Raw genomic sequence first — 16,940 nt, 5'->3', positions numbered from 1 at the left:
GTACTGGACTCTAATGTAAATACTGCAAACTGAATTTGTTCTATTGTCAGTTAGACTTTTCTGGCAGAGTTCATTGCCTGAATTAAAAGCATTTAAAATTCCATGCCTCTGAAAGATAGTGGAACATTCAATCAAAGAAAATAATGTTGTTGTTGTTGTTTTCAGGAAAAATGCTCCCAAAACACATAATGATAATATGTTCTCCCCACTTTGGCTTCTGGGTTATTTCTCTCTTTCTCAAGATAGACCATGTAACGTTGAAACTAAAGTTCCTTGAAAAACATTTCCACTTAAAATCATAACCTGGCTGGATGAGACCAGAATATCCTTAGGGGGCTGGTACTGTGAACTTCAGGAGTTGTTTTTGTTAGAGTTTTCAAAGGAAACCAGACTTTACAGAATTCCCAAGGCTTTTCTACCCTGACCAGAATTTAGTTTCCTTAGAGAGTAATTTGGTCTAATCCACATATCAACCAGGAGCCCCTGGAGTTCAAGGAATGATTTAGTCGCACCTCTGCTAACTCAGTGACTTGTAGAAATACAGTGGGTATATTTTTGCAGACTGCCAGAGCTTTAAAGTTCTCATGGCCCTGTCCACTTCCTGGTTTTGCAATTCTACATGTGGTCTGGGATACAGCTGATTCGCTCAGATGTGAAATGCAGCTAACGCCATTTTGAGTTCCACAGTGCATTTGTTCATGAGAATTACAGTGAGCATTACTAAAGCTTTTGTAGAGGAGATAGAGGAGGATTTACATCAAAGCAACTCACAACTTTAGCTGGCAGTGTAGACATCACAGTTCATAAAAATGCTTGTTGACCCATCCCTGTGGAGTTTCACTTACCTCCCAGCTTGTGCTTAGCTTCCCATCATCTTGCTCACAACTCATTGCCCTTCCTTTCTTCCTGATCTTTTCTTTTCCAGGAGCAAAATCATTCCTGCCTCTTACTCCTGTAGAGTAGGCTGCTGTCCTCTTCTTGGCCTCAAGGCCAACACTGAAGGTTAAGGTACAGTGGGAAAGTAGGGAGAAAAAAAGTGAAGGACAATGGGAGATATTCACTCTACCCCTAGCGTTGCCACTCTCTGGCCATATGACTTTGGGAAAATTTTTTACCTCTCAGCACCAGCTTCTTCACCTTTAAAATGGAAATAATTAGATAATTAGACAGAATCTCTTCTGATGGCAAATCTTTACCCAGTAGAAGGCTCATGGACTTGCCTATGTCTTTCCTTGGAAAACAATGATGATGGCTGTCCCTATTCTCACTGTTATTCATATTAACAACAGAAACACAAATGCAGTGTTTGAAGTCCATGCCTCAGTAATTACTCCTCTCCAGATTTCTCTTTTGTGCTGAAAAGGTGACATTGTATGCCCATTCACAGTTCTTTACCAGCTTCAGGTTAATGTACTGGTCTGGGGGAATCCAGGTGTTCTCCTTTTATAAAGCTTAACGCATCTTAAATCACTGCCTGAACACCAGTGCATTTTGTGTTTTTTGCTATTACAAATTCACTAACTTTAAGAGGGTGATTAAGCAGCAATCTTTACTGAGATCTATGACCGCAGTTGGCAGGTGGAAATGATTAATTCAGCACTCAGATCATGTGAGAATTGGCTTCTTGCTATGCCTACTTTTTAAATTAGCTCCCCTTGGTCACCTCAGTGATTCTCTTTATTATGTAGTTCAGTTCACCACAATATTGACAAGCTGGCCATTCTGACATCTTATTATTATAGACATATCATGTCAAAATACTGGTTTATTAAACAGTTAAGTAGCAAAAACAGTTCCAAGCCCATTATAAAAAGTAGAAGTTGAAAGGAAATACATTTGTGTAGTACATGTAGTACTTGGTTATAATAGTAGTGTTAAATACACAACTATTGTCTAGAATTGTACTTTCTGATGATTTTCACACACTTCTTTGCCTAAATGAAGAGTGTTTAAAATTCTGTGCTCTAAGAGAGGGTAGAACGTTTGGTCAAAGTTTCTTCTCTTTGTTATTTATCCCTGAGAAGGAAAACCTGCTCCAAAGGCTTTTTCACATTTTATCTATTTGTATATTCATAACTGTTAAAGATAACAAAATAACAAACGTGTGTTGTTTGTTTGTTTGTTTGCCTAGTGTGGTCCCCAGACATGGCATAAGTGCTGCTCTGCCTTGTGCTGTACACACAGCAGAGGATGATGATCAGGGTCACAAAGCCTAGGCGTGACCTTGGAGATCCCCCCAACATATATTCCCAGCAGCCACGGCCATTTGTTTTGGTAGCATGAGTTGGAATCTGCTTTTCTCAACTGTGTTTTAAAGTTCAAGTCAAACATGATAGTGAAAGTTAACATTCTCTTTACTAGATTCACCCTCACCCCTTTTGGCGAGAAAACCATGACAGTATGACTCTGTAACCATTATTTGAAGCACATTTCATGAGTAACTTTTATTTATTCTTTCAGAAAAGTTGTTGACTGCTTGCTGGATGTTCAGCTCTGTGCTAGGCCCAAGCATGCAGAAATGAGTGTGACTCAGGTTCTGCCCTTGAAGAATGCCTTGAGGATTTCACAGGGTGTGTGTGTGTGTGTGTGTGTGTGTGTGTGTGTGTGTGTAAATGACAAACGTCTAAACAGATTATTGTAGTGCAACACGGAGGTAGTAACATGAGCATGGTCTGTGGGAGCACTGTTCCTCCAGCCTGTGTGCGGATAGGGAAGGATTTTACTGATTTTGAGCTGGACACACCTGTCTGACCAGGGGCTGGCAGGAAGATGCTGAAGGCCAGAATCCTAAAAGGCTATGGTGGGTTGATGACATACACTAAGATATTCAGATGGCAGATACTTAATACTAAAGGATGATGGAAAAGTGCCAGTCCAGTGTTAGACTTGCCATCAGCAGTGGCCTGCTGAGGGTTCCCACAGCGCTTCTATCCCGGAGCATGCCCACATCCACGGTCCCCCCTTTCCCTGCCTCTCTTCCCCATAGTGACTGAGCTGCGGGCTACTCTGGGAAGGAAGGGCCAGGGTCTCTGGAATCCCCTTGCAACTCTCCCAGGACCCCTTTAGAGGGCCATGACCTGTAGTTTCAGAAATATTCTTCTGTTTATATCAGCTCTTGTCCCTCAACCCCCAACCCAAATTTAGTTCCGAGTATTTTTCCAGGGCATTCAAAATATAGAGCAGAGAGGGCAGGCTTATTTCTGCATCAGATTTCAGACTTTTATTTTAGTTTTTTTTTTTCCCCCTGTTTTGTGGTCATAATAGATTATTTTCAGAAGCTCCCAGGGAATCCTGAATCCTGTCCTTGTTTTTAGGGGGAGGAATTAGTTTTGGAATTGAGTTGCTGTATCCCTCTCATCATGTTAAATGGTTTTAAGACAAAACCATTGGGAAAAAGAGCTCGCTATCATTTGCCGTAGCAATGTGAAATCTCTGACCCTAGTGCTGAGAGAATGGCCAGTTGACTTTCCTGGGTGAGGGTAGAGACACGAAAGGGGTCAAGATTCTTTGAATTCAGCACCAACTGATTAATGTTTTTCTAGAAATTCAGAGAAATGTGAAAATAATATAATAAGGAAAAATGTTTAAAGGTCCAAAGCCACCCCTCCAAGAATATTTTAAGGGAATCTTTTTTTTTTAACTTGTTTTATTTTTTATTTTTTAAAATTTACATCTAAATTAGTCAGCATATAGTGCAACAATGATTTCAGGAGTAGATTCCTTAGTGCCCCTTACCCAATTAGCCCATCCCCCCCCCACAACCCCTCCAGTAACCCTTAGTTTGTTCTCCATATTTATGAGTCTCCCCTCCCTGTTTTTATTTTTGTTTCCCTTCCTTAAGGGAATCTTTTTATACCAATTCCCAAATGGCAGAAGATAAGCGACAGCAAATAAAATGTCAGCTGTAGGGGATCCTTAGACCAGAACATATTTTCAAACACCGCAGCAGCAACTAACTACTATTTCCCATTCACAGCAATTGGTTGCACATTTTGGATGCATCTCGGGTCAGATTTGAGCTCCTAAAAGTCCTATTGCCCAAATAGAAGTGAAATTTGAGTTCAGCTGTGGTACCTCAGCATCCTGAAATAGATTTGTGTCTCATTGTACGTCTGTGTAAATTATGGGTGCTATGAGACCCAGATTCAGGATGTTTTCAGTTACTACCAACACTGTTGCTAAGTGGATGTCTCCTTACCTCTGAAGAGGGGATAGATGATGGCTATATACAGACCAAGGTGTGATTTTATGGGTCTTGGTTATAGACACACTGCTAGAGTTCTTTTCTTATCTATCTACTTGTAAACTGATTATTGGATCTTTCATTTCAGAGCATTTGGTCTGTTTTTAGAGAACAGGAGTCTCTCTGGTAGTGGTTTGGATGACTTCATTGTTTCATAGGTCCATAGGGACTGTTACAAGAATCAGAAATGTTGAAAAGGAACCTCACTGACACTTTAGCAAAATCAGACAGCTGTTAGACTCTCATATCAGTTGTTTTGCTGGCTTTCCTTATGTTTGTTTTAAAAACACCATGAGTGGGGGGGAGGGTGTCTAACAGGAAAATTTTGAAGTCACTATGATAGAACTACCTTGCATCTCTACTGTGAACCCTTAGAAATTCAAAACAATTTTCATATGGCATCTTTCCATAAAGAGAGTAGAGATTTTTTTCTTTCCTGTAAGTACATAATTCATTTCCATGAAGTGATTTACAAAGTTTGAGACAATATAGTTTTTGCTTATAAGAGATCATTTTGGGGGGTACCTGTGTAGCTCAGTCGGTTAAGTGTCCAACTCCTGGTTTCAGCTTAGGTCATGATCTCACAGTTTTGTGAGTTCGAGCCTCATGTCAGACTCTGCACTGGCAGCTCAGAGCCTGCTTGGGATCCTCTCTCCCTCTCTCTGCCCCTCCCCCACTCACACTGTCTCTGTCTCTCTCAAAAGAAATAAACTTAAAAAAAAAAAAAGAAGATAATTTTTGGAAAACTGAGAGATCTTCACCCTAATAAGGTCCAGAGAAAATTGTCATTGTTTTCTGGTCATAACGTGGACAAGGACAGTTTTCCTAAGTGAGAGATACGAAGTTTGTCTTTCCACTTGGGGGCTTTATGCTCCTTGGAGTTGGCCTTGATTTTGGTCAAAATTGTATTCAGATTCCCCAGGAAAGTACTCAGAAAAGATTTACTTTGCATTTCTTTATAAAATAGGAGAAATACATTAATTACATCTGGTAGTTAAAGTGCACAGATAACCTCAGTAGACCTAGTATATAAATAGATGCCATAGAACAGATTAGCGTTCTCTTAGCTCAGAACCAGTGAGCTTTTATTCATTTAGGGGAGATCAGCAATGTATGAGGGACAATGTCTACATATGGGATGTGACAGATTAGACTTACTTGCATTTTCTCACACCGTGAGGAAGACTGAAATGCAGCACTGTTGAGACAAACATGGTTAGAGCAAAAACTCTTGGACAAGGCTTTATGGACCACTTTGTGGTCAAAGTATGGTTTTAAGAGGTCACTGAATCCCCAGAAACTGCATGTACAAGTGTTTTATTTCTGAATTGTCATCTAGTAAGTTCGTTCTCTGAGAGGATGACATGTTAAAACCACAGGTATAATCTCTAGTTTAATTACATGGAGTCATTTTGTTTCTGTTCCTGCCTTTAGAATGTTCCTACTCTTCTACAGTTGACTCCTTAACCTGACTTAATGGGTACTTAACCTGGAATTCATGGGCCCTGTAGTGACTGTGTTTTCTCTGACATTGCTTGCAAAATGTAGTGCACATATGTGTTTTCTGTGTGTGGTGCATCTTGCATTAAGTTCTCAAATGCTTTATTACTGCCGAAGATGAACACAGAAGCCACCTATTTACAGACTAGTCGTTGTTCCCTCATTTGGGATGCATCCCCTTTAGTCCCATTTGCCTTCACAGCCACATGGCCCCTAGGTTTAGTTTATTTCTTATGAAGACCATGGACTAAGTGGTGACTCTTACTTTCATGTAGACTTAACATAGGATTGAGAATCAACCCTTAGAACTACTGTTTGGATTGCCAAGCTGGAAATCATTGGATACCCACTTGTATCATTTCTCCACAGCTGTTTCTTTGCTGTCATCTGCCTCAGCTCTGGTCCTGAGACCATGATCACGGGGCAGTAATTTACCCAAGAAAACCTTTAGCAGAATGTTCTTATCCTTGTAACTGTAGTCTATCCTAAGTTACAATGGGTTCTAAAGAGGATTTTGTTTTTTCCTTGGCTTTTTTTTTTTTTTTTTTTTTTTTTTTTTTTTTCCAGCCTGAGAGAAAGTAGGCACCTTAGCCAGGAATTCTTTCAGAGATATTCCGGGTATGTTCTCCCCACCATTCGGAGAGCTTTTATACCTTCATTCTTTTGTTGGTTGTTTTTGGTTGTCCTCTGTATTCCCTTCAGCAAGATTTATTCCAGTAGAAGAAGGTTGTTGAGGGATTAGGTGAGTGGGTGCTTGGGGGACTCTTTGTTCATGCCAAATGATCTTTTAAAAAACGTATTGAGTATTTTTCTTTTAATTTCCCAATCATAGTGTGAATTCTTCTTTGCCAGATGGTTTTTGGGGCTTTGCCTGGGTCCTGTGTGCCAGAGTCGGGGATTCATCTTGGCCAGACGCTGCCACATATTGAAGAGGGAGCCGTTTCCAGGAAAGCTCAGAGCTGTGGCTCCTAGAAATCTTTCCTTGATTGTGTGAGCCAGGCCTCGACACTTTTGACCATCTGGAAGATTTTGGACCCCAGCACCAATATCTGTCTCATACACATTTTTCTTTTCATTTCCTAAGTTTTTTTTTAAATTCTTGTTCATTTGAGATATATATTTATTTCAATTTTATCTACACACTTCAAGAGTGGTATGCCTGAGGGCTGCAAAGAAAATTAACAGAAAAAGAGTTGACATCCCTCTGTGGATACCCATGGCTATTCTTCGTGCCATGATGGTGCTCAATAAACAGTTTGGAAGGAATAAATCTGGAAACTTTTTACTGACACATACTGTTCATGACAGAGTGTTTCTTAGCAATTTTTCAGGTACTCTTGTACAAGTAATGACTTCATCTCTCCTTTCTTCATTTTCCAGAGTATATGCTTTCTGTAGTGTGCGTCTCTCTGTTAATACTGCAGTTTGAATCTTTGCCCCAAGCCTGTCTTGTTTACAGTGGCCATTGATCTGTTTATTTCTAGATGCGGACAGCTATGTGAAATGCTGTGAGGTAGAGTTTGTACAACCAAGAAATGTGTTATTATGCTGTAGCTGTACTCAACATCACTTTTCATTAGTGCTCTGCTTTTAGTAGTTTGCATATGCCAAATGTAAAGATGATCCTAGCTGTGTTGCAGAAACAGGTCATGATAGTATTGCTTGTGTTCTGAAATTTTTCTATAAATTAGCTAGCTACATCCCTTTGAACCTATTAATAATATATTCAGTTTTTTCACCTTTTAGGTAACATAAATTTATAAATTTGCTGTAGTAAATCAATCCTTTAAATAACTGTCTACCCTCTGTTTCAGCACAGTATTATAGTAAGACATATCTTTGCCTACTGAGTGTTTGCAGTCTGTTTCAGAGATTAAGACACACGCTCAACAGTTAATGAATAGAGATGGTATTATACACCAGAGTGTAAATTATTAATAGAATAAAGTACTTCCATGGCATTGGAAGTTAGAGAATTAAATATCCAGTTGGTACTCACCGAGTGCCTACCCTGTGCTAAGCTAAGGCATGGGTACTGAAAGTAAAGTTCGAAGTTGTATTATCAGTGACCCGAGAGGCTGTTGTGATAAGCGACATTGGTGTCAAAGGCAGTCCCTACAATAAAAGGCAGAGATATGTTGAGATCAAAGTGGGCCAGCAGCCACTGGAAGACGTAAAATAGTCCAGCTTTGAGTGCTCTATCCCTAATGGCTGTATAGACTCAGATCATAGATCTAGGCCATTTAATGCTCATAAGGATTATGGCTGAGATGTTCCGTTATTCCCAGTGTATTACTCAGTCTCTGTCTTGCCAGCTAAAGTCATTTTTCGTGCTTTCCCTCTCATCACTTTCTGGTGCTCTTGGGTGAGTTCAGCTTGTTAAAATATGTGCTTCTTGGGTCTTGCTTCACCCCTCTGTACAGAAAGCCAGTATGAGACATGCTTCTATGAAAGCATCTGTTCAGTATTTCTTTATTCACCCTTTTGCTTCTCTGTGTTCATGTTGACCTATCTTGGCTGGTATGCTCCGGGAGGATGTTGAACCCACTGTTTCCAGCTGTCCTCATAGGTGCTTTTTGATGATGTTAATGATGATAGTGATAACCTATAATAGTCCTTGATCCACTATCAAAAGTGGTCACAGCTTTCTTATCCAGGCTCATGGTTTTCTTCGCTGTTTTGTTTTTGTTTTTGTTTTGGACCAGGTCTGCATACAGTCAGTTTTTATTCTGTGTGTTCTCTATACTTCATTTTTTTTTTTTTTTTTTGGAAAGCCCCCTTAGGCTAATAGCTGGGTTGATGAAAACTCCCCTTGGCAGCCCCTTTCCTGCAGCTTTCAGCACTTTTTTTTGGCAGAACTCACTTCACTTTTTAGAGGTTGGCGCTCACCTGGAAGAGAAGAAAGTCCTTTCTCTGGTGATCCACAGGGATGATCCCATGGCATTCTGTAATCCCAGTTTTTAGCTTAATCATTTGACTTGAAGGATAAGGCAGTGTTGAGGGAGGGTAACTTTTGCTCTGTCTTTGCTAACTTTGGGGGGGGAAAAAGTGTTCTGATTATTTGTGTTCCCCTATTACTGGGAGCTGAATCATGTTTTCGTTGAGATTAGTGTGGGTTGCCATTTTTGTAGTAAAAATTGGTCAAATACTGGCAGCAGCATCTAGTTCAACCTAGTATATCTTATCCATAGAATCTAAACTACCTTATAGCTTCTTTTAATGGTGAGCCGTGGAAAAGTATTCCAGATGCTGTGCTATGTGATTTTAATGGAAAGTCAGTGTTAAGATTTCTCTTTCTGTTGCTTCCTAGGTCACTCTGCACCTAAATCCCATCTCCTCGGTCCACATTCACCACAAGCCTATCGTGTTTGTGCTCAACTCCCCACAGCCCCTGGTCTGGCATCTGAAGACAGAGAGGCTGGCAGTTGGGGTCTCCAGACTTTTCTTGGTAAGTGTTTGAAACCTTCCCAAAGTGTCCTTAGCATAAGGATATAATGACCCTAAAACTTCGCAAGGGTTTTTAAAAGGCTTATTTCATTGAAATAATACCAGAGTCCACAGTGTATTAAATTGGACGAATGCTCTTAGTGGTATTTGGGCAGTGTAGGTAAGCAGTCACGGAAAACAAACACCGCACGTGTGTGTCTGACTGTGGATGGAGGATCTGGTCTAGTTTCCATGTTAGAGCAGGACCTGCAGTCATACTCTGTGTGGCCTGGGCTTTGGTCTCCACTCTGAGACTCCTCTGGTGGCATCAGGAGCAATGTAAACATTGTAAACAGCCACTAGGTGTGTGGTCTCTGACCGCAAAATAAATACACACAAACCCATTCTATTTGTATATAACACAGGCCTACTTTCTGATATGAGGATCTGTTTGTTGAGAGAGTGACACAGCCAGTTCCAAAATGAAAACATTTGTATTTTATAAAAAAGCTGGAACCCAGCTATTGTGGAAAGATCCAAATATTACCTACTATTTGTAAATCATGTCCTTTTGAGTTTGCCAGAACATTCAAGTTTGCTGGTTGTGGAGAAATTGATGGGTTGTTTGGATGGAATTTTTGGGGTATGATATCATGTCTGATGATGCGCAACACTGCCCTTCGCAGTGATAACTCACATTGTCTACTGCTAGGGCTCCATGCTGATGTCCTTAATTGCAGAGCCTTAGGCTTTTAAGCCTCATCGCCCCAAAGCATCCAAAACAAAAAGAGGCCTCAGTTAATAGTCTTTTTCTTGTATAATGAGCATATCTGTACTTACATTTGAAGAATACACTTAAAAACTCAAAGGTACCTGTTGAATAAAGTAGGAATCCATAATCAGTACAGTTAATATGTAGATAAATAAATGAGTAAAGAGGGACAAGGGACAGCTCTTCATTATAGTCAGATGCCAATCAGTGATATAGAAGGATAATGGAGTTAGAAATTCCTGGTTTTGCAATCATCATAGTAAAAGTTTATTGGGCAGGAGTCATCAGTAGAAGCTAAATGTAGCAGAAGTGGAGGGAGTTTGAGGAACTGTATATTTTATTTAAATTACCCAAATTACTTACTAATACCCACAGAAAGAACAATAACTATATATAGTGGAGATACCCAACGGTACCTTAACCAAATCTTCAAAATCAACATCACCAGTATGGTGCACATGGACATTTTGTGCCTTTAAATGTGATAACCTGCATCATTTATGTTATATTCTATCCAAACATGCACGTAACCTGGATCTGGTCATGATGAAGCATCAGGCAAAACCAAATTGAGTGACATTCTGTCAAACCCAGATAGGACTTATACAAGAAGCTCTTACCCCAAACTGGCTCCTTCATACTCAAAATCATTGTCAATCTCTTGTACCTAAAGATATTTGTGATAGTAAGTAATAGCCATGATCATAAAGTCTTATGTGCATTTAGCCCTTAGAGTGCTGAGCTATATTGTGCAATACTGTAAACAGTAGCTATAGGTGAGCTATTTAAATTTAAAATAACTAGGGGCGCCTGGGTGGCTCAGGTGGTTAAGCATCTGCACTGACAGTGCAGAGCCTGCCTGGGATTCTCTCTGCCCTGCCCCACTTGTTCTTGTTCTTGTTCTTGTTCTCTCTCTCTCTCTCCCTCCCTCTCTCTCTCTCTCTCTCTCTCCCTCTCAAAATAAATAAACTTAAAAAAGAAAACTTTTTTAAAACTTAAAAAAACTTAAATTAACTAAAATTACAAATACAGTTCCTGAGGCATACCAACCACATTTCAGGTGCTTAGTAGCTACATGAGGCTACCACACTGGGCAGGTTATGGACAGGTTATGAGTAAATGCTTTGCCCATCCGGCTTTGAATCCAAATAGTAACTCAAGGCAAATTATTTTATTTCTTTAAGCCTGATTTTCCTCACTTGTAATAAAGGAAAATTAATAGTCCCAGCATCATGGGGTTGTTATCTTGATTAAAAGAGATTACATGTAGCATGTTTAATACAGTGCCTGACCCCATTCATAGATATTACCTGTTGTTGTTGTGGCTATTTATTAATAGTCATAGTAAAGAACACTTGGAAAAGATGTTGAATTTCTATTTTTATTTATTTAGAGAGAGAGAGAGAGAAAAAGAGCATACACAGCGGGATAGGGGAAGAGGGAGAGGGAGAGAGAATCCCAAGCAGGCTCCACGCCCAGCACTGAGTCTGATGCTGCACTTGATCTCAACCATGAGATCATGACTTGAGCTGAAATCAAGGGTCAGATGCTTAACTGACTGAGCCCCTCGTTTTATATATAATATGTATATATATTATAAAATATAATTTATATTTCTAATTATAAATGTCTAGCTTGGCTTGTCCAAGATTAAAAGGAGTTCCTATTTCTCTGGGCTATAGGTCCAGATGAAAAGTGAGGGCTACATATATCATAGTTGTACTGGTCACTTTCTGGATTCTTCATGAACCTACCACTCAATGGGTTATAATGGAAAGTATCTTACTCCTAGTTATTATTTATTTGCTTTAATTTTAAGATCTATAAGAACTGCGTCTTGGCCATCAGTTTAAAATGCACTAACAGTTAAAAAAGGAGACAGTTTTAGTTAAACAACTTAACATCATCCCTCTTTGGAGTTGATCCCATGTAAGGAGATTGCAGATCAAGTGATGAACCTAAAATTACCAACACAGGGGAGACAGCATTGGGAGAAGCCAAGGATTTACATTCCGGGACACTTGAACTCTACTTTATTATCCAGCAGGCTTTCTTTAGGTAAAATGGTTTTCTCCCATCTGTACATGTCTTCAAGGCCTGGAAAAGCTAGTAGAACATGTGTTGCTCATTCATTTTCTCAGGTCCGTGGAGGAGGTATACAAGCTCTCTCACAAGCCAGGTAGCTCTCCCTGACAGTGTGTGAGGTGAAGAGGGTAGAGGCAAGCTCTTCCCTTACTCTGTGTTGCTGGAAAGGAATTTCAGGGTCTGTGCATCCACTGGACAGCCGTTGCAGCAGAGGGGTCTGCTGCTGGATGACAGACACACCAAGGATGAGGTCTGTTGATCCATGTATAATAGCTAAGAGTTCAAATTTAGAAACAAGACCGTTACATTATTTTACAAACACATGAGAAGGCCTGTGGGACTTTCAGACACTGGGACTTAGCCGTTTCCATCACTGTCTCCTCCCAGGTTACCCAAAGAGCTCTGAGTTGTGGAGGAGAGAGGCCGTCTCTTAATTCTTTGTCTAAGATGTGTATTACTGTAGTGCCTGCATTACTGTCTTAAAGCTATCTTTACTTTCCAGGTAAAGTTACAGCACTACACAGTTCTGTTTTTTGATTTTTGTCTTAGTTTTTATTTATTTTTTTTAAGCAGGGTGGTGAGAAGAGATGAAGCAATGATATCTACTCATCTGTTCAAGATGATGTTTTAATTTAACTTGACATGTCTGCATTTATTATAGATGCCCAAATTTAAAAGGGAAACATTTCATAATTAGTTAGTAGGAACTTGTGTTGCTCTGAATGTCTCAGCCACCATGAGAATGACTAAAAATATTATACTTTAATACTGTCTGATGAAGGTGTCTGGCTTTTTTTTCTGTCAAATCATTCCAGCCCTCCTTATGATTTCACAGTGCAGGCAAGAAGGAGCGTGTCAGGCAGGGAGAAAATGGGGTTGAGTTTCCTCTGCGAATGTAGTTCCTTTATCTGGTTGTTCTGGTTATGTAGGAAACGGAATGAAGGGTGATTGTGTCATTGTCAAGCAGTGAGTCTTTGAGTACGAGTCTCACACACGTGTATATGCACGTGCACACACACATGCATGATGGAGTTGTCACAGCTGTATAGATTTTCTTCTGTAAGGTGTCTGGATGGCCCAGAGAATATTGAGTAGGTTAGAGCTGTCCCTCAGTGCAATTAGAAATAAGAATAATCCTAAACCTCTCAGTCTGTCATGTTGAAACTACAAAGAAAAATCTCCTAGAAGGATTTTTATTTTTGCAATTATTTCCACCTTGAAGAAGAAGCATAGTTCAGTGGGGCAATAAATATCTGAACTTCCAACCTGAGTTTGCTTTAAAAAAAAAATCATAACAATACTAGTTTTTGTTAAGAAACATGATGCAATTTGAATAGACATTTTTCACAAAGAAAAAACACAAATGGCTAATAAGCACGTGAAAAGATGTTCAATATCATTAGTCATTAGGAAAATGCAAATTTAAAACCACAATGAGATGCCACTTCACACCCACTAGGATGGGTCTAATAAAAAAGGCAGATAATGACAAGTGTTATTGAGGATTTAGGGAAATTGGAACCCTCATAAATTGCCAACAGTAAAGTAAAATGCTACTTTGGAAGACAATTGGGCAAAACCTAGGTGTACAGAAAAAAAAAATCACCCACAAATGTTCTCAGCAGCATTATTCTTAACAACCAAAAAGTAGTAGAAACAGCCCAAATATCCATCAACTGATGGAGGGGCTAAAAAAAATGTAGATCCAGGGTGCCTGGGTGGCTCAGTCAGTTGAATGTCTGACTTTGGCTCAGGTCGTGATCTCACAGTTTGTGAGTTCAAGCGCCGCATTGTGCATGGAGGCTTCTTGGGATTCTCCCTGTCTCCCTCTGTCTCTGTCCCTCTTGTAGTGGGGAGGGGAAGAGAGAGAATCCCAAGCAGGCTCGGTGCTGTCAGTGCAGAGCCTGACGTGGGGCTTGATCTCACAAACCGTAAGATCATGACCTGATCCGAAGTCAAGAGTCAAACACTTAACCACCTGAGCCACCCAGGAGCCCCTAATCTTGTTTTATTCTATTCTAAACCTGAGTGCGCTCTCCTGCAAGGTCTACAGACTCAGAGCCTTGGGACAAGCAGAAAATCTCAAGATGACACATAAAATGTCTAATCCAGGGGCCTTACGCAGCCTTTTAATGTCAGGCTTAGTTGCTTTGCATGCTTATAAGGAAGAAAGGTATCTAAGATAAGGAAACCTCGAAAAATAAGCAGCGACTTCTTCCAATCTCACTTGTTCTTGGGATTACTGTGCTGCAACTTGTATTTTCCATCCATTGACATTAAAAAAAGAAAGAAATCTGTGTATACATGTATATGTTTGAGTGGAGGTGTGGAGTGGGAGGGGATATTGGTTTCTAAGATAAGGTTTCCAGAGTTAAGAGAGATACAGGATGCCCATTAAGTTTGAATTTCAAATAAACAACAAATACTTTTTTTTTAGTATGCCCATATGATACTTGGGGCATATTCATACTAAAAAATTATTCACTGTTTAACCAAAACTCAAATTTAATTGGCTATTGTGTATTTTATCTGACAGCTGTACTCAGAGGTAATTCAGGTTTTTCTTTCTGGTTAACAGCCTGGCCTGGGTACCAGGAGGCCTGAGCACTAAGTGGCTCTGTCACTAACTAGTTCTGTATTATTGGGCAAAATCACTTACTTGGGCCTCAGTTTCCTCATCTCTAAAGTAAGGAGGTGGTACTAGCCAGTCTCTGAAATTCCTCTCAGCTTTTAAACTCTCTGATTCGTTGATAATATGAATGTTAGATATTATATCCCAATTTAATTGGAAACAGAAGATGGTAATCTGAACATTGCCTCTTCAGCAAATCCAAGTAAATATCAGGGCAGGGCAGTTGGAAAAAAAAAAAAAATGAGAGAAACCAAACGCAATGCTATTGGCTTTGGAATAAAAACAAATCAAAATTTAATCCTAATGAAAAATGTAAATTAATACCAGTTACAGGCTTAATATTTAAAATCTAGTTTTGTGTGTCTGAGAAGAAGGGAGGGGTAGGTGAAGAGGCGGGTGTTGCCAAAATCTGGTTTATTCCTTTTACTTGCACTTGGGGGGGGGGTGGGGTGGAAAGGTCTAAGTTTTTGGGCCTCTGCCACCAAACCACAGGCAGTTCTCTGGTCCGCACTGCAGTTTGGATGACTGACAAGGCTCAGTGAAAAACAAGTGCTATTTGTTTTCCTGTGCCCAGTATTTAACTGGAAATCAGAAGGCAAAATTTCCAATCAGTTGTTAAATAGCCCCAGATGTGTGCTTAGCTCCACTCTAGGAAGGGACGTGCACAGCCTAAACCACAGCACATGTCCAGGCCTTCCTTTTCTTAACTCCAAGTGATGTGTAACTGAGAGTTGTAGTATCCAAAAATGCCCTTTGAATAACTCAGGCATTCAAGTTTGGTTGTGAAGGAGGGAACTTAAAAAAAAAAAAAAAAAAAAAGAAAGAAAATCCCTGTATTCTCCACGATGTTGCATTTAAAAATCTGGAAATGATTTTTTTCTTTTCTAAATTCCTCCTTTCCCTTGCTTGGCACTTCTCCCCACGCTTAGAAAAACATTAGATTAGCATACCTGCTATGACGGTTTCTGTATCCGCTTGTTCATTCATCCAACAACCAGTTTTGAGTGCCTACAGGATGCTGGGGACTGTGCTAGGTATGGAGGGTTCCAGAGAGAAATGGAATGGACTGCCTGCCTTCCAGGAGCTACCCATTACATAGGAGAGATGGTTAAGAGATTGGGAATTGCATTTCAAAATTTTAAAAATGTTTTTATTTTTGAGAGAGGGAGAGCATGAGCAGGGGAGGGCAGAGAGAGAGGGAGACACAGAATCTGAAGCAGGCTCCTGGCTCTGAGCTGTCAGCTCAGAGCCTGATGTGGGGCTTGAACCCATGAACCACGAGATCTGACTTGAGCCAAAGTTGAACGCCTGATAGATTGAGCCACCCAGACACCCCAGGAGTTGCATTTCAGTGTAAAATGTACCATTGTTGGAGGAGCACCTGGGTAGCTTGGTTAAGCTTCTGACTTCGGCTCAGGTCATGATCTCACAGTTCTTGAGTTCTAGCCCCACGTCGGGCTCTGTGATCACAGTTGATCCTAGAGCCTGCTTTGGATTCTCCCTCTCTCTGCCCATCCCCTGCTCTCTCTGTCTCTCTGTCTCTCTCTCAAAAAGAAACATTAAAAAAAAAAAAAAAAAAAAAAGGAAGTACCATTGTTGCATCCTGAAAATTGGAGAAAACAAGAATTCTCTTCTTCCAAATGCAATGAAGGCAGCTCCCTCTGTGAGGCTGACGGAGGAGCAGCATGGGTCGGGGTTGCGGACACAAGAACAGGTTTTTGCTCAACCAGGAATGTCACTCCTGTGTACTAGGAGTGTATAGACTAGGGCTCTAGATATACCATTTTGGATTTTCCAGTTAGGCTTTCCCCTAAACAAATTCTCTCTCAAAGACAGATTAAATAACTAAACATTTCAAGACTGGTTCTTCTTCTTCTTAAAAAATGTCTCTTGTGGAATGACTCACTGCGCCCTTTGGGATATTCCGAGTGGTTGTGTACCATGCATTTTTGTTCCAGAGGCTGCTTATCTGTTGGTTTTGTGGCTTGTCCATAAGAACCCTAATTGTAAGGGGCTTGATCCTCTCATGAACTAGGGTCAGTCAACTACCATATTTCCTAGGAATGAGTTTCTGGCCCATTTGTGGTCAAGAGAGCTCTTCCTAAATGTCACTGTGGCAATTAGAGCATTGGAATGAGTCCAGTTTCAGTTGGTAATCCTGGTCCAGAAAGAGTTTTTTGGAAGACTTCCTAGGATTATCTTAACTTGCTGGGTTAAGGCTTGTGAATGTTGCCAGTGAGTGGCCCCTTGGCCTTGTGAGGTTTGCCTGGGTGTATTCTTCC

At 40.3% G+C, this 16,940-nt stretch overlaps 1 protein-coding gene across 3 annotated transcripts in view; it reads left to right on the top strand.

Moving 5' to 3' along the window:
• Positions 1 to 16,940, top strand: part of TGFBR3 (transforming growth factor beta receptor 3) — a 208,849-nt gene that overhangs the window by 122,746 nt on the left and 69,163 nt on the right. For all 3 annotated transcript variants that reach the window (XM_042997860.1, XM_042997859.1, XM_007073421.2), the window contains one exon: positions 9,054 to 9,191. In XM_042997860.1, the coding sequence (XP_042853794.1) occupies positions 9,054 to 9,191 (138 nt within the window). The remainder of the gene's footprint in view (positions 1 to 9,053; positions 9,192 to 16,940) is intronic.

The sequence above is a fragment of the Panthera tigris genome, chromosome C1 (genome assembly GCF_018350195.1).
Source record: "Panthera tigris isolate Pti1 chromosome C1, P.tigris_Pti1_mat1.1, whole genome shotgun sequence".
Lineage (NCBI taxonomy): Eukaryota > Metazoa > Chordata > Mammalia > Carnivora > Felidae > Panthera > Panthera tigris.
This window is presented reverse-complemented; position numbering and strand designations above follow the sequence as displayed.